This window comes from Asterias amurensis, chromosome 22 (assembly GCF_032118995.1).
Source record: "Asterias amurensis chromosome 22, ASM3211899v1".
Classification (NCBI taxonomy): Eukaryota; Metazoa; Echinodermata; class Asteroidea; order Forcipulatida; family Asteriidae; genus Asterias; species Asterias amurensis.
Window position 1 is genome coordinate 9,585,986 of NC_092669.1, and position 24,826 is coordinate 9,610,811.

The following is a 24,826-nucleotide window of genomic DNA, read 5'->3' on the forward strand; positions in this document are numbered from 1 at the left end:
GAACTGCCTTTCATTTATGGCTCTTCGAAAAGAGTGGTGGTTATTTCACTCTTTTAGAGGGGTTTCACTCCAGGACAGAGTGAAAAATCACTCAAAAAAATGCAAACTTCAATCTAAAAGAGTGGTAGACCACTCGGAAAAAGAGTTGTCCTTCATATGGCTCTTTAAAAGAGTGCTTTTTCACTATTTTACATTAAGAGGGTTGAAATCGATTATCTGCAGGACCATGAGGATGTGGGTGAAGTGGTCGAAGATGATGTGAGCTCAAAATGCAGGGTGCCGTTTTGGCGGCTGTAACCAATAAGTGTTTAACCAATGGCCAAGTCAACCGAAACAGTTATCATGGTTACGACCGCCAAAACGCACCCCATTATTATCTCTGGTTTATTTCAGGAGCCTCGATCGAAGTGTGACGTCAGATGTTCAGGCAACACTGGTTGTAGGCTATACTTTAAAACACGCGGTGCGTATATCGATATCGGGCTTATATTATAGGCTGAATGAAACTCAACTCACATTCTGCGTTTTCCAAGCCATAGAAAAGACAGTGTGAGCAAGAGAAGAATTTCTTCGTTTTGTAGACTGGAGACACTAAACCAGCATACCTGATGTGTGACCTGCCTGCTACACAACCATTCTAAAGATCTAGGCTAACGTGAACTTCAATGTTAGTGACCTTTTGCTTGTTTTGAAACTGTGCATGGTGGAACTCAAGCAACATAGTCCAGCATTCTCCTGAAGACGATCAGAGCATTGAACGAAACGTTGGGTCGTTAACCACCAGTTCTTTTCAGGACCAACACTACCCAAAAGAGATTAACACGGTGTCACCGCAGTAATTTGAACAGAAACATTGTTCTTTTATCAAGCAAGAACAGATTACCTGAAGAAAAGTTTCGACAACTTGCATAAAATGGCAGCTTGCTCTGGTTCCATGCATCCACGAAAAACTGTTTTCATTTGCGCTCTTTCGGTTTTCCTTGGCATTGATGCAATGTGTCCACCGCCAGAAACTAACTGGATCGAATTTGGTTCATCTTGTTACAACTTCGCCGTGAGCGATCAGAAATGGGCGGAGGCAAAAGCTTTCTGCCAAGATCGTGGGGCGCAACTGTTGCTGATCGAGTCGCCGGAAGAAAATGATTTCATCACTGAAGAAATGGCAAAGCAATCTAAGCCAAGAGTTTGGATTGGCTGTCGATATGACGACACGGGTGATAGATGGCTCTGTTATTCTGATTATGTCAAGGAAATGACCTACAGTATTTGGGCACAGGGAGCAGATCCAGGTGCAACCAATATGTGCACCGTCAGATATACCGGCGAGGAATGGTATGGTATCAATTGCGATGTTGCCGCTAAAAGCCTATTCACAGTGTGCGAGACCACAGGCATTGCTGGTGGTGCTCCTCTCACATCAGCTCCCCGCTCCATGACCTGCCTCGTAATGGGTGATAATGGCCGCCCTACCACTAACTAGACATTATTTTGGACAACACAAAACAGGACCTGGATGCTAAGCTGCCGGATACTGGCGTCGATTTCACAAAGAACATAATATAGGACTAGGAGATATTGGACGAGTTAGGACGAGCAACTAATAACCTCTAACTCGAGAGAAGACTAGTCTTAACTCTCTTGTGAAATCCACCCCTGGCCCAGTATTGAAGTGGAGTAACAAAGTGGAGTAGTGAAATGGAGTAGGCCTAAGGAACGAAATCTTAAGAAATGCTGCACTAAAAGGAAAAACAAATAATTATTTTCTATACTTTGACAAACGTCACTCAGCTTCGTGCAGCCTGGTAGTCTCCTGAGTTCATAATATCATAGTTCAATGTTCGTTCGAAGTGCTCATTTGGGTATGCATCTCCATTAACATTCTGTGTCCAGCTCCGGATTATCCAGTTCATTCGTTCGTTCATAAAAACCTGTCATCCGCTGATTCCCAACTCCACTCTATAGTGACGCAAATGTTTCGCCTCTCTTGCTTCATCATCCCAGGACCACATTAGTTCTGTTAGTGTTGGCTGAAAGTCCCACGTGATTTCTCATGTCAGGGGCGTCTAATATTTCACTCTCGGAAATTAAGGGTCAGGTGGATAAGGGTCATCTCCAATAATTGAAAACGAACCAAAACTGTACAAGAACAAGGTCGCCAAAGTTGGGGGATGTTATCGGTACGCTTTCCAATAAAAGAATGAAAAATTATCAAAATTGCAACTCTCTGCTTTTGGATCAACAATTCCTTCAAAATAAAATAAATGCTTTTACAAAGTGCTTTATATCTAATGGGAATCCATCTAATGAAACACACTACTACAATCCAATGTGTTTCCTCCATAAACATAATTAAAAGTAACTTACGATTTGTCGAGCTCAGTTCTACTCCGTGCCTCAACAGATCTAAACGTCTGTGCTGTAGCATCGCAAGCAAGAACTCTGAATGCTTAGCCCAAACTTCCTACACATCGCCCCACTCACTTCAGATTCATGGTACTCTGCACATCAATTGACTTTCTCCCCTTCATATAAACAACTACCACTTTCTACACTCAAGCATACCAGTGAAATTCTCCAGACATTCCTGAGAGCCAACGCCCCAAGGAAACAAAGGACCGACCCTAACAAAAAGAACTGTCTTGCTATATTATAACTACCGCGGGGTAGATTTTTTGGATTTTCGGGAAACTTCTCGGTTCTTTTGGCCTAATCCAATAAAATCTACTCCGCGGTAGTATAATATAAAGCAAGACAGTTCTCCAAAGAACATGCAAAATCTACCTGGCAAGAAACACCCATTTGGAGTTAGCGCACACAAATAAAAATTGATACTTCACCATGCAATGCCTCAAATCCCAGTGTTATAAAACTTTCATAGACAACTACGTTTAAAGAAATACGTTGCCTTGGATCGGACGAGTTGGTCTATGAAAAGCGTTTGAAACAGTTTGTTATAAAATACATTTGGTTAGAAAGATGTTTTGAAAGTAGAATATAATGATCCACACAACACTCAACATTGTACGGTTTTCATGTTACGTCGCGAACTAACATGGTCGGCCATTTATGTAAGTCAAATTTTTGACTCCCATAAATGGCCGACCGTGTTTGTCGACGAGGTAAAACGAAAACCACGCAATTTCGAGGCATATTATGTAGATCATTGTGTTCTACTTTTACAACATCTTTCTAACCATAATATGCATTTTATAACAAACTGTTTCAAATGCTTTTTTACAGAAAGCTTTTCAAAGACCAACTCGACCGATCCAGGGCAACGTGTTCATTTAACTTTAGTATTCGAAGAAGCGGAACCAAGCACACGTAAATCTCAACACAGTTGGGACCAACATCATGGTCCCGGAAGTTTGAAGCGCTAGACTTGCATGCACCAAAACAACATTGACAAGAACTGGGAAATACTGGTAATTAATATTCAAACATTATTTAATTGGCGCATTTGAAGTACATCTACATCTCAACTTTATATTACACCAAGTTAAACAAATAATGTATACACTAACTTACAAGTCTTAGAAATTACTGCACAAACATAAAAAACAAATCTATTAAAAATATATATATATCATTACAATAATGGCATACAGTGGTAACAAGTTTTTTAAAGGCAATGAACACTGACTATTGGTAAATGTCAAAGACCAATCTTGATTCAGACTCAGATGCTTGATTTCGAGACCTCGAATTCTAAACGAGAGGTCTCGAAATCAAATTCGTGGAAAATTACTTCTGTCTCGAAAACTATATTACTTCAGAGGGAGCCGTTTCTCACATTGTTTTATACTATCAACCTCTCCCTATTATTCATAATCAAGAAAGGTTTTATGCTAAAAATTATTTTGAGTAATTACCAATAGTGTCCACTGCCTTTAAGTATATGCCTTTTCGTTTGCGGTCTCCCTTTTTGTCAACAACTTTGTTTGGGGTGCCAGTAAGAAGCCATTCAACCTTAAACTGCCACAGCTCGGGATTACACCCAAACTTACAATACAACCCGGAAATGGAAGCAGAGGTACCACCTTAAAGGCAGTGGACACTATTGGTAAGTGTCAAAGACCAGTCTTCTCACTTGGTGTATCTCAACATATGCATAAAATAACAAACCTGTGAAAATTTGGGCTCATTTGGTCATCGAATTTGCAAGAAAATGACACCTTTGTTGGACGAATTTGTATGTTGTCAGATAGGAATAAAAGTATTTTCGTTTCCCACATTGTTTTATACTATCGACAGCTCTCCAATGCTCGTTACTAAGTCAGTTTTTAAGTTAATACTTGTTTTGAGTAGTTTCCAAACATATACCTTTAAGGGGATGCAGATTTGTGTTTGAAGAAATATCAAGATTTTAACCTGAAAGGGAAACTGACTGGGTAAAAGGAAAAGGAAAAAAGTTGTTATTTATTGGCTACCTAGAGACTTGAAGACAAAAGAATAAAAGGGTCTTCACAGCAGAACAGTGGCATGTTTCAACAAGGAATGTTTGTGGAAAGATCAAAAGACGGGACAAAGGAAAGACAAGAAAGAAGTTTCCACAGGAATTTAAAAACTGGAATGTGTATTTAATATTAATATTGAATAATTCTTATATAGCGCATTTTACAATAGCATATCAATGCACTTTATATTAGTGCAATGGTCATTGGGTCAATAACATTCCTGTAATTTCGAAGAATGGTTATTACAAGCGCAGCATTCAGCGGTTAAGCAGAGCATGTAGTGTTTTTGTAGTTTTGTAGCTATAATAACTACTGCAATTTCTGTAGATCAGTATGTCATCGGTCTTTTATTTTGTTCATTGCAGTCTTTTGTCTGAAATAGTAATGTTCTTGCGGCCTTCAATCTCAAAATTGGCAGGTATGCATGTTGTCACCACAAACCTAACTTGTTTTATTTCAAATTCTACTTTTTTACCTACTGTTTTACAAGGTTTATTTCTTCAAATATTTAAACAATATATTGCCACAAGCCAATGCATTAAATTCAATATTTACATTCAGCCTTTTTTTTTAGAATAAAATGGACACAAAGCAGAGTACTACGATCAAATATGTGTTCAAGGGGGCCATTCAGAATACTCAATGTTAAACAGAATTATTTGTTTTCAGATTTGGGTGGGTTGGTCTTAAAAAATTGAAAATCAGTTTTCATTTTAAAAAATGAAAGATTATCATTACCAAACGAAAAAGAAGAAGAAAAATTACCAAGCTTGCCAAGATCGGCAATTTAATATCTGATTAAACAACAAAGTTGTTTGTTTAAGCCAGAAAAAGCCAAAACTACAAATGTTGGAGAACTTTTATCTAAAATATTTGGTTCATTTGAGGCATTACTTCCATTAATTAAACAGTTACAAATTGACATTGGGGTAGGTGTGTCAAAACAGTTTCAAGAACAAACCATTTTTTCTTGCATATACTTTTCTGAATGGCCCTTAAACGCAGGAACACATCCCAGAGTCCTGGGTCGAAACAGATGCTTAAAGAGAAAAAGTCTGTTCCCGGCACAGAGAATTATCCCTAAATTTCCATGACCATCATGAAGTCAAGGTGTATGTCCAAGATGGAAACAGCACAATACACTCAATGGTCTGGTTTCTGAATCATCTCTTTCCATTAGCATCATGAAGTCAGGGTGCACGTCCAAGATAGACACATCAGAGTACACTCAATGGTCTGGTTTCTCTGATTCTGTTCCTTGGGCAGTCAGCGCCAATGCGGGGGGACCAAATGGATCAACCTGACGAGAAAGGAGAAAGAAAAAAATTCATTTTTACAATATGTCTACTCTCTACCAACTGAGCAATCTATTCCTTTGTTGGTGGTCTCCTCTTTCGTCTATATCTTTGTTGGAGGTGCCAGTCATAAGCCATTCAACTGTTGACTGCAATGTGGCCAGAGATCACACCCAAGTGTACGATACAACCTGGGAAGCAGCAGCCAGGGAATCACCATAAGGGGATGCAACTATGGTTTGGTCGCTTACCGTGACTGCTGGGTGTTTGTTTGACGTCACCGTGATCTCAGTCGCTTGGGGTCCGTCCTTCTTCCTCGCTCGAGACCAGTTTGCCTTGACTTCAACTTGGGAGCGACTCCCTGTGAACAACACAAATTAATAAACTCAGTCATGCACAACTCTACCATGGTTTACTTTTTCATTCCAGAAACATTTATTTCCACATAAATAAGCACTTTAGAAAACAAAACAATTGTTAAAGGAAAATTACAAAGTGCAGGCATCACACAAGAAACTGAAGCTTATAAACAGAATGTTTCACCGATGGAACTAGTTTGTCCGCTTCAAACACAGAGAGGGGGGGGGGCAATATCGACTGTCCACCCGAGATACACCATGCTGTTTTTGTCAGATAACCAAAGAGAGACCACTTGTCTGAGTCTGAGGAGAAACTGTGGATAAGGCGCCTCCAGACCACTCAACTCCATGGTCTGAGATTTTTCAATTCATTTTTCAGAACATGAAAAGATTTTTTTATATTTGGAGAACTGTCTGCAGAATCAGGGACAGTTGGCAGCTCTGGTGAGGATGAACCAATGAGACTTTGTCTCTTATAAATCATGAATATATATGAGGAGTAGTGAAAGGAACTGGTAATAAAACATCCTTTTCATATGGCAACTTACACCTGTTATCTTCATGTATTTCTGTTCTAAACCATGGACTTAAATGTACCATGTACAAATCAGTAGGGCTGCTGACTGCTCCAGGCAGATTAACTGCTCATCCATCATGTTAAAAAACTTCCAATCTTTCACCAACCCTACCGCCCCCCCTCCCCCCCTCCCCCAAAGCAAAGTGTGATGTTACCATACAAGTTACATGATGAAAAGGTTGTATACTTTCTGAGTTTTTGTGAACAAACTCGAAAATACTTTAATGGCGCTTTCCCGTAATTTTTCGGATTGTCGTGGCCGAGTAGATAAGAGCGGATAAGTTATTAGGATATCGGTTGGAATCTTGGTCGTGACACTTCACCGTTGCTTCTCTCTACCCGGGGGTAAAATGGGTACCTGCTAGGGCTGAGATGGTTTATGTGAATGATTAGCTTGGAGCGCGGTAACATGCAGCACTGGCTGTATACTCCCAAGGGAGCTGAGAAGGTTAAAGGAATGATCATTATGGCCCAGTGACGAGGGGTAATAAAATCAGAAGCGCCTTGATACGCCTTTCGGACTGTGATAAAGCGCTATATAACAATATTTTATTCTAACTTAGATGGGGGGGGGGAAGAGGAGGATAAAGTGACATAATTTAAAAACAAATAATTACGAGTTCTCACCTTTTGATCCCTTATAATGATCTCCGTACGACACACACACCAGCTGATCTCGTTTGATCTCCTCGAACGTTGTCAGTTTTCGTCCGTCCGGGGTGAAGAGTTGCCCGGCTGTTTTGCGAAGGTCTAATCTGTTTGTACCATCCTGCAGGATCTCTGGTATGGATGAACCCCATACAAAGGTCCACTTATCTGGTGGATCTCCATTCTTGTAGGCCTTCACACGTTTCTAAATGAAATGATAATGATAATATGATTTATTTTTGCTTTGCTTTGTATTGTATTAACTTTTTTGGAGAAAAACAAATTTGGGAGACTTCTCAGTTCTGAAAAAAAACTGTCCTGCTTTTTAACCACTACCTGGGCGGAAGGTAGAAAATCAGCCGGGACCACTACTTCAGCTTTTACCTTCCGCCCAGGAAGTTGTTAAAAAGCAGGACAGTTCTTTTCATAACCGAGAAGTCTACCGGGATTTCCAAAAATCTACTCCGCGGTAGTAGTATATTTTCTAAAGAACAAACAAAGTAAATACACACATGGTGTTACTGCAAACCAAATTTATATCGATACCTCACCATGCAATGCCTCAAGTCCTATATCACTTACCATGTTAGGCTGACTGTAGAGTTTCTTACTGCCATCCACCACAGACTTAGTGCTATGATTGGACTGCTGCTTCTGCTGACCTTTGACCTCTTGGAGGTGATTCTCAAGCTGGTGGACAGTCAGGGATTTCCGGACTTCCCCAATGCTTGGTTGAGTCCAGCCACCCTCTACCATGACCGGTGCGTCTGGGCTTAAGGTGCTGATGTATTGGGGGCCTTCCATTCCATGGGTCCTTCGCCCTAAATAAACAATAAAAAGCAGGCCTTGAACTTAAAGGGTCTGGGAACCTTTTGTAACACAAAACACAAATTCTTCAGATTTACACAAAACAGTTGCTGCAGATTTTTGTAAAGTAGCACTAAATGAGTGCAAATAACTAAAGGGAAAGGATTCTTAATCCTGAAGCAAACTGGTTTAGCAAATCTAAAGTGATCTGAAAGTGTTGCCGTGTCATGGCTGAGCGGATATGAACACAAAACTCAAACTTTTGTGTTTCTGATCAGCAGAGTGTGGGTTCCAGTCCCGGTCGTGACGCTTGTGTCCTTAAAGGGAAGGTACACTACTGGTAATTGTCAAAGACCAATATTCTCACTTAGTGTATCCAAACATGCATAAAATAACAAACCTGTGAAAATTTGGACTCAATTGGTCATCGAATTTGCGAGAAAATAATGAGAGAAAAAAAAACCTTGTTGGACGAACTTGTGTGCTTTCAGATAGGAATAAAAGACTTCTGGCTAGAAGTCTTATTATTTTAGTGAGAAATTACCTCTTTCTCAAAATCTATGCTACTTCAGTGGGAGCTGTTTTTCACAATGTTTTATACTAGCAACAGCTCTCCAATGCTTGTTACCAAGTAAGTTTTTAAGTTAATTTGTTTTGAGTAATTACCAAACGTGTACCTTCCCTTTAAGCAGGACATTTAACCATAATTGCTGCATTCTTTGGATGGGACGCTTAGCCCTGCTTCGCGTCAGCGCCCTGTACTGGATATCCACCATATGGAGTTTGCACAGTAGCTGTCAGATACAGAACCCGTAGGTCCCGTGTGTTGTATAATGCACATGAAAAAAAAAGTGCACTTATCGTAAAGAGAAGGGGGTTTGCCCCAGTGTTCCTGGTTTGATTGGCTGCATATTGCCCACAGCACCTTGTAAACCATTACATGGTGCTAGGTAAAGAAATAGATTTCAGAACCCAGTGCACTTATCAAAAAGAGAAGAGGGTTTGCCCCGGTGTTCCTGGTTCGATTGGCTGCATATTGCGGAATAGCACCTTGTAAACCATTACATGGTGCTAGGTAAAGGAATGGGTCTTATGCTCCACATACCTTGTTATATTGTACAACGCGGTTTAGTCACTTTTTAATTAGTCTATCACATTGTTGGTTATGAAATGATATGATTTGTTGTATGAATGGAAATAAAACAAACAAACAAACAAGGACAAAATACTGAGCGCTCTGATACGCCCCTTGGGGGTGTGAAAAAGCACTTTGTAAGAAGAACCTACTATTATTATTTATACCTTGCATTTGTCTTAAGATGTGTTTTTCTTTCTCAAGTTCAAGAACGACTCCTGCTCTCTCCTCTCTCTGCTGCAGCAAAAGTTTCCGTCTGTAATCAACATCTGAAATAGATCATAAAAGGCAGGGTTGTAAAAATAATAATAACAACTGGATTTATATAGCGCCAAATTACCAAAGGATGCAAGGCGCTTAACAGGGAGACAGACAAAAATAATGTGGAAACCAGCTACGAGTTGGAGAACAGGTGCGTCTTGAGACCCTTTTTGAAGGACAACACAGTCTCGGCGTTTGGATTGGTACATACTCCAAAATTGAATGACCAGAATAATTTACTTGGTGAGAAGCAGTGCAGTGTTGATCTGAATAAATAAAAACTTGGGTATTTTTAAATTGAGGAGTTTCATTTTATTTCAATTCATTGATTCTGGTAGTGAAGCCAAGGACTCTCAGAAAAGCAAAATTAATCACTGTACTAGCCAAGACACCAAATGGAGAAAAGACAAGGAAGAAAGTTTCAGTTTAAGATGTGGAAGGAAAAACTCCAGAGAATTATTCCAGGGTAAAACCCACGCAGTTAGGTAGGGACTGAAAACCCAATCCACATAGTGCCCTCGGTGGGATTTGAACCGGGGTCCTAGAGGTGGGAGGCGAGAAAAGATACCCACTATGCTAACCTGGGGCCTTTCTCAAACCTCAACTTGGGCTTCAGCTCAGGGTCCGTCTGCTGATTCACGCTGCTCAAAAATGTACAGGCTAAAGGCCGAGCCTCGTTTCCACTGGCATACGCAGCGTGCAGAGCCCAAGTCGGAGACAGAACCCAAGCCGAGGTTTGAGAAAGCCCCTCTGACTACCCAAAGAAGTGAGTAAGTGTTGTGGCCGAGCAGTTAAGAGCACATAATTCAAACTCTGGTGTTTCTAATCAGCAGAACGTGGGTTCGAATCCCCAGCCGTGACACTTGTGTTTTTAAGCAGGACACTTAACCATTGCTTCGTCCTTCGGATGGGGCGTAAAACCATTGGTCCCATGTGTTGTGTAACGCATGTAAAAGAACTCTGTGCACTTATCGAAAAGAGAAGAGGTACCCCCCGGTGTTCCTGGCTGTGGCTGCTGTATGCACCGTAGCACCTTGTAAACCCTTATAAGGTGCTAAGTAATTGGGTCTCAGAATTCATCACTGCAATAACCTATCTTTCTGAAAGTTTATATATACTCAGCGCCTTGAGTACCTTGTTTGGTAGATACGTGCGCTATATAAGACTCCGATATTATCACCCTGTTCTGTTGCCCTAACACATAGAAAATAAAAACTACTTACGTTCTGGTCGTGCAAACTGCTCTCCACATGACACCCATACCTCCACTGGGATTCGAAGCACTGATGACGTCTTTAAGTCCAAGCTCTCCTTTCGCTTCTCCCCATTTTTTTCCTTCTTTTCTCCATCTACCACAAAAAAAAGTTGCATATTGACAAGGTTTGGGTTCTGGTAATGTTGTGTCTTTGGGCAAGACACATAACCGAAATTGCTATCATACAGGGCCCAATTTTAAGGCTCTGCTTACTGTAGTGTACCGGTAGGCTTAGAATCAGCACTTATGGTAGCAGGAAATTCGCGCTTACAGCAAGCATGTTTCACGGGTAAGCAGGGAATATTTGCTTGTGCGCCTGCATACTCCACGATACTAGGCTTTCTACGCTTACAAAGCTAGTGCAGAAATTAAGTGCTTGCACTGTAAGTGGAGAATGGTGATCGTAAGCGTAGAATTCGGTGGTATGCAGAGCCATGAAAATGAGCACAGATGAGGAACGTTCAGCCGTGGGTCCTACAAGTTGTGTGAATGCATAAAAAAGGAGCAGTGACACTTTAATATCGTGACAGAGGAAGGGCTTGCCCATGTGTTTCTTTCAGGAAATACTGTATGTTACAGCGCCAGGAGTGTCACAGGGCGATTGATATGCGCGATCTGTAGGGTGTCGTGGTGTCGTGGCCGAGCGAATAAGAGCACCGAACTCAAGCTCTGGTGACTCTGTTCAGCAGAGTGTGGGTTCGGGAGTCGTGACACTTGTGTGTCCTTGAGCAAGACACTTAACTAAATGCTTCTCTCCACCCAGGGGTAAATGGGTACCTGTGCGGGCAGAGATGGTTCTTGTGATTGATTTAGCCAAGTAGCGCATATCTGTTGCACAAGGCTGTATACTCCCCAGGGAGCTGAGATGGTTTAAGGAATTAATTAAGGCCCAGTAACCTGAGGTAATAATGTTGGAAGTGCTTTGATACACCCTTTAGCTGTGAAAAGCGCTATATAAACACTGGCTATTATTATTATTATTTAAAAAAAGGAGCCACTATTACTCAGCACTCCCTCGTCAACTTACCTTGCTGATCATTTATATCCATACCAGAGAGCCCATAGCAAGCAAGGTTCCAGTGAATCAGATCAGACACTGTTAGAATCAATGTTCCATCCTGGGTGTAGATCCGTCTCCCTGCTGTCGACAGCTGAAGGTGATACGTACACTGATCTAAAAACTGAAATCCAAAAAGCATGAGTCAATTACAAGGCTGAACATCATCAAACATTACACCAAGCTTATCAACTGAAATCATGGTAGCTAATGCAAACATTGGGCCTGTAAGACCAGAGCCCAATTTCATGGCTCTGCTTACCGCCGAATTCCGCGCTTACGATCACGATTCCCCGCTTACGTGCAAGCACCGAATTTCTGCGCTACCCTTGAAGCGTAGAATGCCTAGTAACAGTGAGTACGCAAAGGCAGAAGCCAAAATTTGTCGCTAACCTGTGAATTACTCTTGCCGCAAGCACAGAATTCCATGCTTCCATAAACGCCGATTTTGTGTTTACGGTAAGCAGGGTAATTGGGTAGTTTGGTAACCTGGGTAATTGGGCCCAGGGCTCTTCATGGCTCTTCAGGGCTCTTCATGCTTACCGTAAGCAAAGAATCGGCACTTGCGGAAGCAGGAAATTCCGCACTTACCGTCAAGCGTATTTCACAGGTTAGCAAAGAATTTTGGCTTGTGCGCGTGCTCACTCCACATTAATAGGCATTCTTCGCTTCCACAGCTAGCGCAGAAATTTGGCGTTTGCCCTGCAAGCGGAGAATGGTGATCGTAAGCAAAGAATTCGATGGTACATGTAAGAAGAGCCATGAAATCAGGCCCAGCATGCTTATCATATGAAATCATTGAAATCATTGGGCCTGTCAGACCAGTGCACGAAAAAAGACAGGGGACCAGACTAAGTTACACCTTACCCCTCTAACAGTGGATCCAACCATCAGGACACCTTCCGTAGTTCTCCCGTCCCCATTTCGATGAGCAAGGATCCTGACAGTCTGGACATGTTGGTAAGCGGATATCTCCCTGGCAATTATCCGAGCACTGGACATCTGCCTAAGACGCTTCAGCTCTTTGTCATATTGACTCAGGCTATTTGAAGCTTCGAATGTGGACAGGTCAACCTGCAGAATGTTGCAGGGGGACGAAAGTTTCAAGATATACTTCAAAAAATGTAGTTTGATTTGAAATGTTTTATTAATTAGATTAAAGGGATGTTTATTGGCCCAATGACCAGGGGACTAATGTAAAGCGCATTGATACAGTTTATTGTGAAATGCGCTAAGAACTTGTTATTATTATTATTACTGTTAAAAACAAAGACCATCGCAGTTGACGGCAGGGCACTCATGTAAAGCGCATTGACATGATTATTGTGCCAAGCACTCGTTATTATAATTATTATTAAGTTGGATTTGAAACTTTGCCTGGTGTAAGTACATGTATAACTAAGAGAGGTTTGTGGTAACACCATGGGAATATCTCTTTTTAAGTAGTGTTGGTTCTTTAGGAAGCATTAACCACTGGGTCTATTTAGAACCAACACTACTCACAAAGAGATATTCACGGTGTGCTACAGCAAACCTCTCTTAATTTTTATTTTTTTCAATACACGTTTATTCCATACTCTTGTTGAGAGAAAAAAACAATTGTGAGAATTAAACAGTGCATAGAAATTGAACAAATCTAAAGTGTATTAAATTATACAGAAAAACAATATAAACTAAAAGCAAATAATAAATTAATAACTAGGAATTAACTATGTACAATACAGTAGCGAGAGCATGAGGCTGTTAGTTTAGCCGTGGCTTGTAGACAACAGCCTTTATACAGACAAGAAAACAAACAAACAAACAAACAAACAAACAAACAAGGTGTTACCTTTCCACTCAAGCACTGGAAACAGCCGATCATTTTAACCCCTCGCTGAGGTGCTAGTCCAACGGCGCAGATAAACTCTGTGTTTTTCTCCAGTTTGCGTAGTCTGGTATTTGCCCTCATGGATCGAGCACAGGCCGCGCAAACCATAAGAGGCTCAGATGACTTGACACCCATCACAACAAAACCCTGGCAAAATGAAAGAAATAAAATTAACAATCTCTACATTCTGAGCACAATCTTGACTATACATATGGGGTGTCGTGGCCGAACAGATAAGACAGAGCACCGAAACTCAAGCTCTGGTGTTTCTCAGCATAGTGTGGGTTCGAGTGCCGGTCGTGACACTCGCATCCCTGAGCAAGATACTAAACTATAATTGCTTCTCCATGTGTACCTGTGAAAGCAGAGATGGTTCTTGTGATTGATTTAGCCGAGTAGAACATTATTTGCTACCCAAGGCTGTATACTCCCCAGTGAGCTGAGATGGTTTAAGGAATGAACTAAATGGTCCAGTGACTAGGGGTAAACATATTGGAAGCGCTCCGAGACACCCTTCGGAAAGAGCACCTTTTCTTTTAAATGGTTATTATTACACTGTATTATCATCATTTTGAACTACCGATGCGCCTTATTTAATATTGATTGATTACTGTGATGATCACTGCGTAAAAGCTTACACGAGACCAATGCTGTACACAGTACTAATAGCATGCACATAACAATCAAGTCGTCATCGTGTGTTACTGTGTAATACGCTGTTAGATTTTGCCAACAGGGGGCGTGCATCATCACAGAATAGATGGACTGCACATGATGTGTGCAAGGCTATCACTGGCTGAGAGTTGTGCGCAGCGCGTACATGCTTGCACTTTTCTTTTGTTTATCATCAAATATGGCGGTCGGTCCATCTATTAAACTCACTCAGTGAAATGTGGCTTTTCTAGTTTACTCGACATCACCTTGCAAAAAGGAATAGTCCAGATCTTACCTCCTGGTTACATGCGACAATGCACGCACATGCATTCAATATTTGTATAATACCGGGTGTCTCAATAAAACTATACACTTTTGAAATGGCTGCTCAATAAACAATATATGATTCTGGGGTAAAAGGTTCATATGTATGGATAAGCTATGGACCCAACTTTCATAAGACACCAAAAAGTCCAAAAATTATTTATGCTTAGGTGAGCCCTGCTCACTTTTGTAAAGGGTATGAAAATTAGGCTGCGCAGGAATTAGCATTCCAATTTGTGAGAGGCAACAAAATTTGGAGCTCACAAAATTCAATCCAAGATGTCGGCTACTTATTGCTCAGTGAGCAGTGCTCATCCAAGCATAAATTATTTACAGACTTTTCGGTGTCATATGAAAGTTGAGTCCATGAGCTATCCATACATCTAAACCTTTCCCCCCAGAATCATATATTTTGTTTTCGGCAGCTATTTTAAAAGTGTAAATTTTTTTTGAGACACACTGTACAGAATATTTGGACTTACTGCCTGATCCACTGGTGTTTCTCCACATACAGCAAATGTACAGACATTGGCCTTGTTGGCTGCTGTTACCTCTGAAACACACAAACAAAGCAAAGTACTTCAAATCAAAACATTTATTTTCCGAAACAAGGAAATTTATCTCTAGATAAGTTGCAATAGACGCCAACTTTACGGGCAAATTGCATTTTGGCTTGCAGGTGCGTTAAGAGCTCAGTTTATTAACATAACCATGCTGTTTACTGACCAATCAGGCAACGAGTTTTGTGAAAATATGTGCACGAGCTGCACGCCGTTCTTGCGCAAAACGCATGACTGTGTGTTCCAAATTGCCGTAAAGATGGCCAATTTACGCCACCTGGGAACTATCTATAGTACCCCCTCGTCTTGTGGGCCTGATGTAGAAGACAGATTTTCTTTTTCTTTGTGTTGGTAACACCTCGTCTCTTTTAGGACTGTCTTGGCTGAGCAGACAAAAGCACCAGACTCAAGCTCTGGTGTTTCTGATCAGCACAGCATGGGCACAAGTCCCGGTAATGACACTGGTGTCCTTACGCAAGACACTTAACCATTAATGCTGCGTCCTTCAGATGGGATGTAAAGCTGTTGGTCCTATGTGTTGTGTAATGCACAAAAAAGAGCCCAGACCAATATTTTTAAAAAGAGAACTGCCTCGCACGGGTGTTCCTGGTTTGATTGGCAGCATTGCGCCACAGCACCTTGTAAGCAATTAGAGGGTGCTATGTGAAGGTCTCTTACCTCAAAAACATAGCCCCACATTCCTTGCAGAAAAATACTGAATGTTAAAGCGCCTTGAGTGTCACTGAGTGACGCATACGAGCCCTACATTCGAACCCACTATCGTTATTAATATTAATATCAACCAACCTTTATCTCTGACATCGGCTGAGAAAGCATCCATAAAACCAGTCTCCTTCTCAAAGGACCATTTCTGATTTGCCATTCCGTATTTCTCTATCCGTTGGTGCTGGAGCGAGACAGGCTGGTTGTAGAAACTGCTGCAGGTGGTGCCATCATCGTCTGACTTGAGGCTGGGCATCTGGACACCAAGGACGAGTTCGGGATTGGCCTTGGAGCGAATAAACCTATGGTGGGTAGGAGACGAGGAACATTCATTCTAAAATGCACACCTTTTGTGGTATTGTGTGGCTGAGTGGTTAAGAGCTCCGGACTCAAGCTCTGGTGTTTCTGATCGGGGCCAAATTTCATGGCTCTGTTTACTAATGAATTCTGCGCTTATTATCACCATTCACCATTCAAGCTCTAAATTTCTGCACTAGCTGTGTAAGCATAGAATGCCTAGTAACAAACGCCCACGAGCCAAAATTCCCCGCTAACCCGTAAAATATGTTTGTTGTAGGCGCGGAAATCCCTGCTTTCACAAGCGCCGATTCTTTGCTTATGGTAAGCAGAGCCATGAAATTGGGCCTAGAATAGTGTGGGATTGAATCCTGGTCGTTGCACTTGTGGTCTTCAGCAAGACACTTTGTTTTGTTCTTTGAATGGGACATTAAAGACACTAGACACTATTGGTAATTGTCAAAGGCCAGTTGTCTCACTTTGTGTATCTCAAAATATGAAAAAAATAAAAAACCTGTGAAAACTTTATCTCAATTGGTCATCGAAGTTGCAAGACAATAATGAAAGAAAAAAACACCCTTGTCACACGAAGTTATTTGCTTTTTAGATGGTTGATTTCGAGACCTCAAATTCTGAATCTGAGGTCCCGAAATCAAATTCGTGGAAAATTACTTCTTTCTCGAAAACTATGTCACTTCAGAGGGAGCCGTTTCTCACAATGTTTTATACCATCAACCTCTCCCCATTACTCGTCACCAAGTAAGGTTTTATGATAATTATTATTTTGAGTAATTACCAATAGTGTCCACTGCCTCAGCCAAAGGTCCTATGAACTATGATTGGTAGTGCACATAAAAAGACAAAGAACACTATCATTGAACAGTAGGGGTTAACCTAAAGGTTAACCCTTCCATTTTTTTTTTTTCAAACCCCAAATATATTTTAATAGCCAAAGCTTTGAAAATACCAAGCTTTATGGCCGCATGTACCCGCTTGTTTAAGCTCCATTGTTTACAGAGCTTCCCTGATACAAGAGATGAGTTTCTAAACTCCAGACTTACCCCTGAGTGTCGGCCTCCCATCTCATCGTTGGATCTTCAGGATTCTTCTTACATAATACCACCCTAGAGAGTTCAATCTCTGGCTGCTCCAAGCCGACAACGAGGTACGGCGCCGACTTGACGGCCAAGAAACCATCTTCAAATACAAAGCGTTGATGGGCTAGGTGGTTGCTTCGTGGACTTTTAGGCTGCTTGGGCCTAAAGGGGCAAACAATTTGAAAAATTCAACATATGGAAACTATTGATTCAGCCCTTGAGTTTCGTTCTTGAAGGGGCACAGCAAGTTTCTTCACAAATTTGTGTGTTTTTCTTTCCTTATTCTCTTGAAACTTCGATGACAAATTGAGTCAAAGTTTTCACAGATTTGTTATTTTATGCATCTAATGGGATACACAAAGTTGAGGGTCCCCTGGTCAAATTTTTTTATGGGAGATTGCCCAACACCACAAGGCTGGAAGCCCGCTTCAAGGTGAGGTCTACACTTAACTGATTTAGCCTGTCAACCCAAATCAACTGTCACCAGGGGAACGTTGCAACCTACTCGTGGGGCTGACACAGGGTTACCCCCTTCACAGTCCGTAAGGATGTAGGCATAAGTATCATCTACTTAGAGCATGGCTATTATATAGTAGAATGCAGTACCTTCGCAAACTTTTACAAAGCATTTATGGTTAAGCGCTTTGCTAAAGGGTTCAAGTGTCATCACCAGGGCCCAATTTCATCAAGCTGGCTACCCGTAAGAAAAATTGGGTGATTACTGTAGCAGATAAATGTTTGTAAGCAAAAATGATTTCACCATGATTTCTCAAGTAAGCAGAAAATTTCTAGGCGCGCATGAACGTTCACCATGGATTTGCTTTGTTACGAAACTCGTGTGCTTCCCGAGGGTTAGCCAGCATTTACCCTTGCTTACGATAAACAGCTTTATGAAATAAAAAATCTGCTAAGGGACGATCCGTAAGCACAAAACAGCTGCTTACATGTTTTATGAAATTGGGCCCAGGTATTGAACCCACACTCTGCTGCTGACACCAGGGCCCAAATTCATAGAGGTGCTAAGCACACGAATTTGCTAAGCGTAAAATTTCTTTCTTGATAAAAAAAGGATTACCAACCAAATTTCCATGTGATACGAGTAACAAGCAATATGAAACAAATACAAATGCGGTTGGTAATCCTGTTTTTATCAAAGAAGAAATTTCATGCTAAGCAAATTTCTGTGCTTAGCAGCTCTATGAAATTGGGCCCAGAGCTTGGGTCTGGAAACTAGGCTGCTAGGCCATGACACACCAAAAAAAGGTTAAACAATAAAATAAAAACAAAATTGTGATAAAACTGACTTTAATTTCTCGATGTCAACTTACCTGAACTTCTTGTAAAGATCTTGGTTTGTGAAGGCGGGTTCTTCCTTTGGTGACCCCTGATTGACCTCTATGACCTCATCCAGACCCACATTCAGGACACGCTCCCACGGCCATTTCAGACCTTCTGCTCGCTGCTCGGACACCATGTGGGCGCGCTCATGCGCACTGAAGCGGGATAAGTAAATTACAATTTTAAGGCAGGGCTAGAATTTAAAAGATTTGGTTACTTTTTGTTCGACACAAAACACAAATGTCCAGACAAGATAATGATGATAGAAAGCTTTTGAAAATATTAAACAAATTCAAAAAAACTTATTTTCTGCTCATTGAGACGAAAACAGTGGCAAATAAAGCTCGGTAATTTGAGTAAGTAGTAGACACTGTAGAATTTTGATCTTAGAATGAGCCCTTCAAGAAAATCACCCAGGCTGGGTGATCGGGCTTTTGTGTATGCTGCTCCAAAATATGGAATAATCTCCCTCCTTGTATAGACAATCATCTCCACTTAATGTACCCGTTAATGTTGACATCTCTCATTTAATTCCTTCTTGATCTGTTTGTGCATTTCCTTTTCTCTTTTTTCCTTTTTTATATTTCTTGTAATGCGCAGTAGAGTATATTCATATGTAGGTGTTGTGCAATATAAATGTCCGTTATTATAATAGACTCTTCCCATGAAATATGTCAATTCCACAAGCGCGTGCACAATAACATTTTGGTTGGCAAAATGAGGGAACATTGCGCTGTTTTGTACAAGGCTACTGGCTGCGTGACGCAGACGCGATTGCGCGTTTGCTTAGTGCACAACTCTACTGCGTTTGCCACCCAAGTCTGTACACATGCGTAAATGTAATTAGCATATTTCATGGGAAGGGTTCATTATCATAAATAGACGAACCTTAGATTTGCATATGGGTCTCCCTCGGTCTCATTTTCCTCGTCTTCTGGTTCAGGGGTCGGACCCCTTATGATGTGCTGTCTCTCTTCGGGTGTGACTGCGATTGGGTTCACCACTAGAGGGCTTCCTGCAGCTAGCTGCCCGTCAACATCAAGGACAATGTCTATAGAAAACACAAACAATTGCTTATAAGGTCTGACACTTTTAAGGCAAAGTTGCAGAATTAAACAAGCAGAAACTAGAGGTTGAGCACCAAAAAATGGTTTATAAAGCGTCAATGCCTTTTTTTCTGCCCCACCGGTTTAATCCATGACTGCTAAGATTTAAGGTACCACAAACTCAATCTCTGATCTTGATTGTTATATATTAAAGCTCGGTCAAAAGTGTTGTATCGCGACACCATTAGGTTTTAATCATAAAAACAAAAACTATATTTACAAAGCACAAAATTGCCAAAAGATACAACGACTGAAGAAAAAAGGAAAACAAGACAGAACAAAGACGCTGATGACTATTTCATAATTGGGGAGCGACAATGAAAAAGGCCCTGTCACCTGCAAGTTTATGTGTTTTGTGGACTAGGAGGGGTCTACTGTCTGATTAGCAAAGAGAATCCAAGATAGTTCTAAATGACATGAGAAACTGGCAGTTTCAGATAAGGGTCTTTATAAAAAATACAACTTTTGTTCACTCTTCCGACAAATTTTTAAGAAATCTAGGCCACACAAAATCTGAGGTACACTTACTCATAGGATTCCGTAACGCACAAAACTCTTTCATGGCGTTGACGTCTGCCGCCAGTGTGGCCAGAATCATACGTCTCTGTTGCTCCTGGCTGGATAGGTTGGGGTCGCTCCACGCCTCGCCGCAGGATACAAAGGCAAGCTGATCTCGCTGTAGGTTGTCCAGATTGTGGTGCTCCTTACCGTCTTGGTCGTAGAGACGACGGGCCGCGAATGGAAGATTGAGAAGGGCTGTGCATCGATCCAAAAACTGAGATTGAGAAAATGTAAACATACATTTCAACTAAAATATGAATTATGTTAGGTCGGTTACATTTGTTTTTGGCCATTTCATGCACCATATTTTCATGATAAAGTAACCATACACATTAATTTGTTACTTGTTTCTTTGCAAATGGCGACACCAAAAGACAATTGCACCCTTGAGTCCTGTTTCCCACTTAAAACTGTGTGGCCGTGCAGTCTTTAATTTTTCATTTTAAACTATTTTTCTCAAGGGATTTAAACCGAGCGAAGCATAAAAGAGTTAACTGTTCACCAATTCGCTGTATTTTTTACCGCATGAGGGCGCTCCAAAAAATAGTGTTATCACTTCCTGAGGTTATATTCATTCATACCCAAAACAGTTATGATACAGACTGGAACACATTACCACTACAAACATCATAGCCATCACTGATAATAAGACTTTTAAAGGAGCCGCTATACCGCAACTCAAAAGCAACTAAAAATTACGTAAGACAGAAGTGACAGAACGCCACAGATAAAACTGTGTGGACGAATCGCATATACCCCGGAAGTGATACAAATATATGATTGATTGGTTGATTCTTGGGGTGTCCTGGCCTAGCGAATAAGAGCACCGAAATCAAGCTCTGGTGCTTCTGGTCAGCAGAGTGTGGGTTTGAATCCCAGTCGTGACACTTGTGAGCAAGTCACTGAGCAAGTCACTACAATTGCTTCTCTCCACCCTGGGGTGAATGGGTAGCTGTGAGGGCAGAGATGGTTCTTGTGATTGATTTAGCTTAGCAGCCCATATTTGTTGCACAGGCTGTATACTCCCCAGGGAGCTCAGATGGTGTAAGGAATGAATTCAATGGCCGAGGGACCAGCCGTCGATTTCATCAAACTCTTCCTTGGATTAATCTTAAGACTTAGGACGAGTTAAGCTCCATACCATAGCTGTAAGACGCATTACATCCATTCTAAGTTAGGATGAGCTACTCGTCCCAACTCGAAATAGGATTAATCCTGGTGTTTCGTGAAATCGGCTGCAGGGGTACTAGTGCTGGATGCGCTTTCAGATGCCCTTTTGGTATAAAAAGCGCTATCACATAAAACAATTATTAGTATTATTATTATTCATACCAGCTGGAATTCCAGAGCTTTGAGGTCATCTTTCTTGGCTTGCTTCCTCTTAGTCATCTCCTCTTCCTGTCTGTCCAGATTCTTGTCTCTAGAGAGACTCCGACGATGCGGCCGCTTTCCATTCATAGCTGTCTTATTCAAATCTCTCATCATCTGTCATCAAATCATAATAATTAGTAATAATAATAAACTATACTTTCATTTTATATTATGTCATATCATTTATTCTTGTTGTGTATTATCGAATATCGCGATACTAATTTGGAAACGATTTCGATATCGGATCGATTTGGTTTTAATAGAAATATCGATATATCGCGATATATCGCGATATATCGCGATATATCGCAATATCAATTAAGTATCGCTATATCGCGATATTTTTCCTAGCTGAGACATCTTGCACCCCATAGGTTTGGAGTAAAACCAGAAGAATAGGTCATTAGAACACCTCTCTTGTGCTATGACTGTCTCTTCTACAACTTTCACTGGGAGTTTAAAGACTGATGATGTCAAATTTAATTAATCGCGATTATATCGAATATCGCGATACATTGTCGACGATATATCGTGATTAAAATAAAGCGATATCGCCCAAGCTTACTTGCATGGTATTTGTAGCTAGGTATTGATGTGTGAGACTAACCCCCTTTACACAGCACTATGTAATGGTTTACAAGGTAATGAGGCGATATATGCAAACAATCAAACCAGGAACAACGGGGCGAACCCCTTCTCTTTCTGGATTCTTTTATGGGTACTACAAAACACACTGGACCAACAGCTTTACGTCCCATTCGAAGGACGAAGCATCATGCTTAAGTATCTCGATTAAGGACACAGGCATCACGACTGGGACTCGTACCCTCACTCTGCTGATCCGAATCACCAGAGTCCGATCTTTATAAATGCTCGGCCACGACACACCATGTCAGTGCGAAAACCCAGATCGCTAAACCGCTCGGCCACAATATTCACTGGTGAGTTAGGCCACAATTCTCGCTGGTATTTCAAACTTACATTGGTAAGGTCCGGGCCGATGACATGGGCCATTCGCTGAACATCCTTCTCACCATTCTTCAAGACTCTCAATCTCAGTGGAACGGCTATAAATAAGAACCAAACAAAAAAGTTAAGTCTGTAGGTCTCCCAAGGGATTACATACGCAATGTCTTGTACAAAACACTGCCGTATGACACAGTTAAAATGGTTTGCTCAGTGTTAAAAGAACATTACGGAATTGGTTTTGCTTGCAAAAACAGTTGCTGGCAGTGTAAGCACTTTATGTAATCCACCATATATATAAACTGACAAACCTGTAGAAGTTTGAGAACGATCGGCCTTCTGGGTCACGAGAGAATAGTGACAAACCGATTACAAATTTTGCGTTGCTTCGATGCCAAAACAAAAATTAACAAAACGTTCCCTGAGCGATAAACTCCAAACGCAAAATTAGACTATTTGTTGCTCATCAAATATGCAATTTCAGACAGAAATATTTCAAGGGATGTTTTCTACTATCATCATCAAAAGACCATGTAAGTTTTATGTAAATCTGTGATCTTCACAATTTTTGTTTCTTACCAATTCTGTATTGTTCCTTTAACTGTGGAAAAACCTAAAGCAAAATATTCATTACTTGTTTTATATAACATCCAAGTAAATACTTGTCGTTTTAAAAGAAACTGGACACTATTGGTAATTGTCAAAGACCAGTTTTATCACTTGGTGTATCTCAACATATGCATAAAATAACAAACCTATGAAAATTTGAGCTCAATTGGTAGTCGAAGTTGTGAGATAATAATGGAAGAAAAAACACCCTTGTCACACAAAATTACTTCTTTATCAAAAACTATGTTACTTCAGAGGGGGCCGTTTCTCACAATGTTTTATACTATCAACAGCTCCCCATTACTCGCTACCGAGTAAGTTTTTATGCAAACAATTATTTTGAGTAATTACCAAAAGTGTCCAGTGCCTTTAATGGAGGTGAACCACTTCAGCTTGTTTGGAGTTAACAGTGACTACATGTAAGTGCGTTCTGCACTGCTGCGTATTTTTAGACGTGCAGGTGCCGTAATGTAGCATGTGCCGTGCAGTAACTGTACTGCTGCATTATCAAAGACATGCAGTGATGTGGTACGCTCCATGGTATAGCCAAATCGGATGGCACGAAAACTGGGGGTGATTGACAGAGTGTGTGCTGGTGCGTTTATCTGTTAATATGTGACTACAAATCCTCCAATCAAAAGACAAGGATTTTCTTTTATATTTTGTTTTATATAATATTTATTCCCAGATGCAAAAATAAACAATTATTGAAAAAATTAGAACCTACTTCTCATGGACGGCACTCTCTGGTCTCCCCCATCGTTGAGGTCTACCTCGGTACTAGCCTTCCTCGTCATTTTCTTGATTGGTGGGGCATAAGGGATAAGATACCCCTCCATCGGCCAATCACAGTCCTCGTTCCATTCCCCTTTAGCATTTACTGGCCAGGAGTAAGCCAGCTTATTCCACAGTGGGTTCTGGGCCTTGGTGTGCTTCCATTGGCCGAGATTCTCTAATTTCTCTTGCTTCAGCGCCCACCTGTGAGGAAGGAAGAACATGGACTGCATGAACTGTCTGGTCAATGGACCCTTCCCATGAAATGTGACCCGCTCCGTGAAAATAAGTCAGATGTTGAAAATTAAAACAAAATAGCTATATGCATGGCTGGAAAGAACACACCAGCATTTATTTGGTATGTGTCTAAGCTTTAGGGTGTCTTGCGTTGCTGAGTTACTCCCGTTTGAAATTAGCCAGTATATCATTTTTCGTTTAAACAAATTACAATAATGAACAATGTATCCATACAATAATAATAATATTGAAGTCTTATATAGCACACGTATCTACCAAATGAGGTACATGCATCCACAGAATGGAACAACATCCCTTCTTTCATTAAAGCCACAAAATCCACTGACCAATTCAAAAAACTTCTGAAAACACATCTCTTCCCTGTTTAAGCTTTTCTCTTTTTCTCATGCTTTTCAAATATTGTGTATGTAGCTTTTTCGATAAGTTTTGTTGTGTTATTGTGCATTTTCAGTTTTTGTAAGCGCTGT

General features: G+C 40.9%; 2 protein-coding genes across 2 annotated transcripts in view; one reads left to right on the top strand and one right to left on the bottom strand.

The window, feature by feature from the left end:
- The first annotated feature begins 994 nt into the window (after positions 1 to 994).
- LOC139954073 (asialoglycoprotein receptor 2-like) lies at positions 995 to 1,480 on the top strand. Its single transcript, XM_071953734.1, has one exon. The coding sequence runs from the start codon at positions 995 to 997 to the stop codon at positions 1,478 to 1,480; it is 486 nt and encodes a 161-aa protein (XP_071809835.1).
- Positions 1,481 to 3,444: 1,964 nt separating this feature from the next.
- LOC139953674 (doublecortin domain-containing protein 1-like) overlaps positions 3,445 to 24,826 on the bottom strand; it is a 45,199-nt gene continuing 23,817 nt past the window's right edge. Inside the window, exons 21-38 of the mRNA XM_071953179.1 lie at positions 24,055 to 24,305; positions 22,734 to 22,819; positions 21,714 to 21,866; positions 20,349 to 20,595; positions 19,603 to 19,765; positions 18,705 to 18,869; positions 17,341 to 17,538; positions 16,067 to 16,284; positions 15,182 to 15,252; positions 13,683 to 13,868; positions 12,719 to 12,925; positions 11,822 to 11,975; positions 10,763 to 10,888; positions 9,446 to 9,547; positions 7,919 to 8,157; positions 7,316 to 7,541; positions 6,004 to 6,113; positions 3,445 to 5,757 (exon numbers count right to left, since the gene is read on the bottom strand). Of these exons, the coding sequence (XP_071809280.1) occupies positions 5,686 to 5,757; positions 6,004 to 6,113; positions 7,316 to 7,541; positions 7,919 to 8,157; positions 9,446 to 9,547; positions 10,763 to 10,888; positions 11,822 to 11,975; positions 12,719 to 12,925; positions 13,683 to 13,868; positions 15,182 to 15,252; positions 16,067 to 16,284; positions 17,341 to 17,538; positions 18,705 to 18,869; positions 19,603 to 19,765; positions 20,349 to 20,595; positions 21,714 to 21,866; positions 22,734 to 22,819; positions 24,055 to 24,305 (2,974 nt within the window). The 3' untranslated portion in view covers positions 3,445 to 5,685. The remainder of the gene's footprint in view (positions 5,758 to 6,003; positions 6,114 to 7,315; positions 7,542 to 7,918; positions 8,158 to 9,445; positions 9,548 to 10,762; positions 10,889 to 11,821; positions 11,976 to 12,718; positions 12,926 to 13,682; positions 13,869 to 15,181; positions 15,253 to 16,066; positions 16,285 to 17,340; positions 17,539 to 18,704; positions 18,870 to 19,602; positions 19,766 to 20,348; positions 20,596 to 21,713; positions 21,867 to 22,733; positions 22,820 to 24,054; positions 24,306 to 24,826) is intronic.

What these genes read in the sequence shown, in the direction of transcription:
- LOC139954073 (XM_071953734.1), top strand. Translation starts at nt 995, where the DNA reads ATGTGTCCACCGCCAGAAACTAACTGGATCGAATTTGGTTCATCTTGT.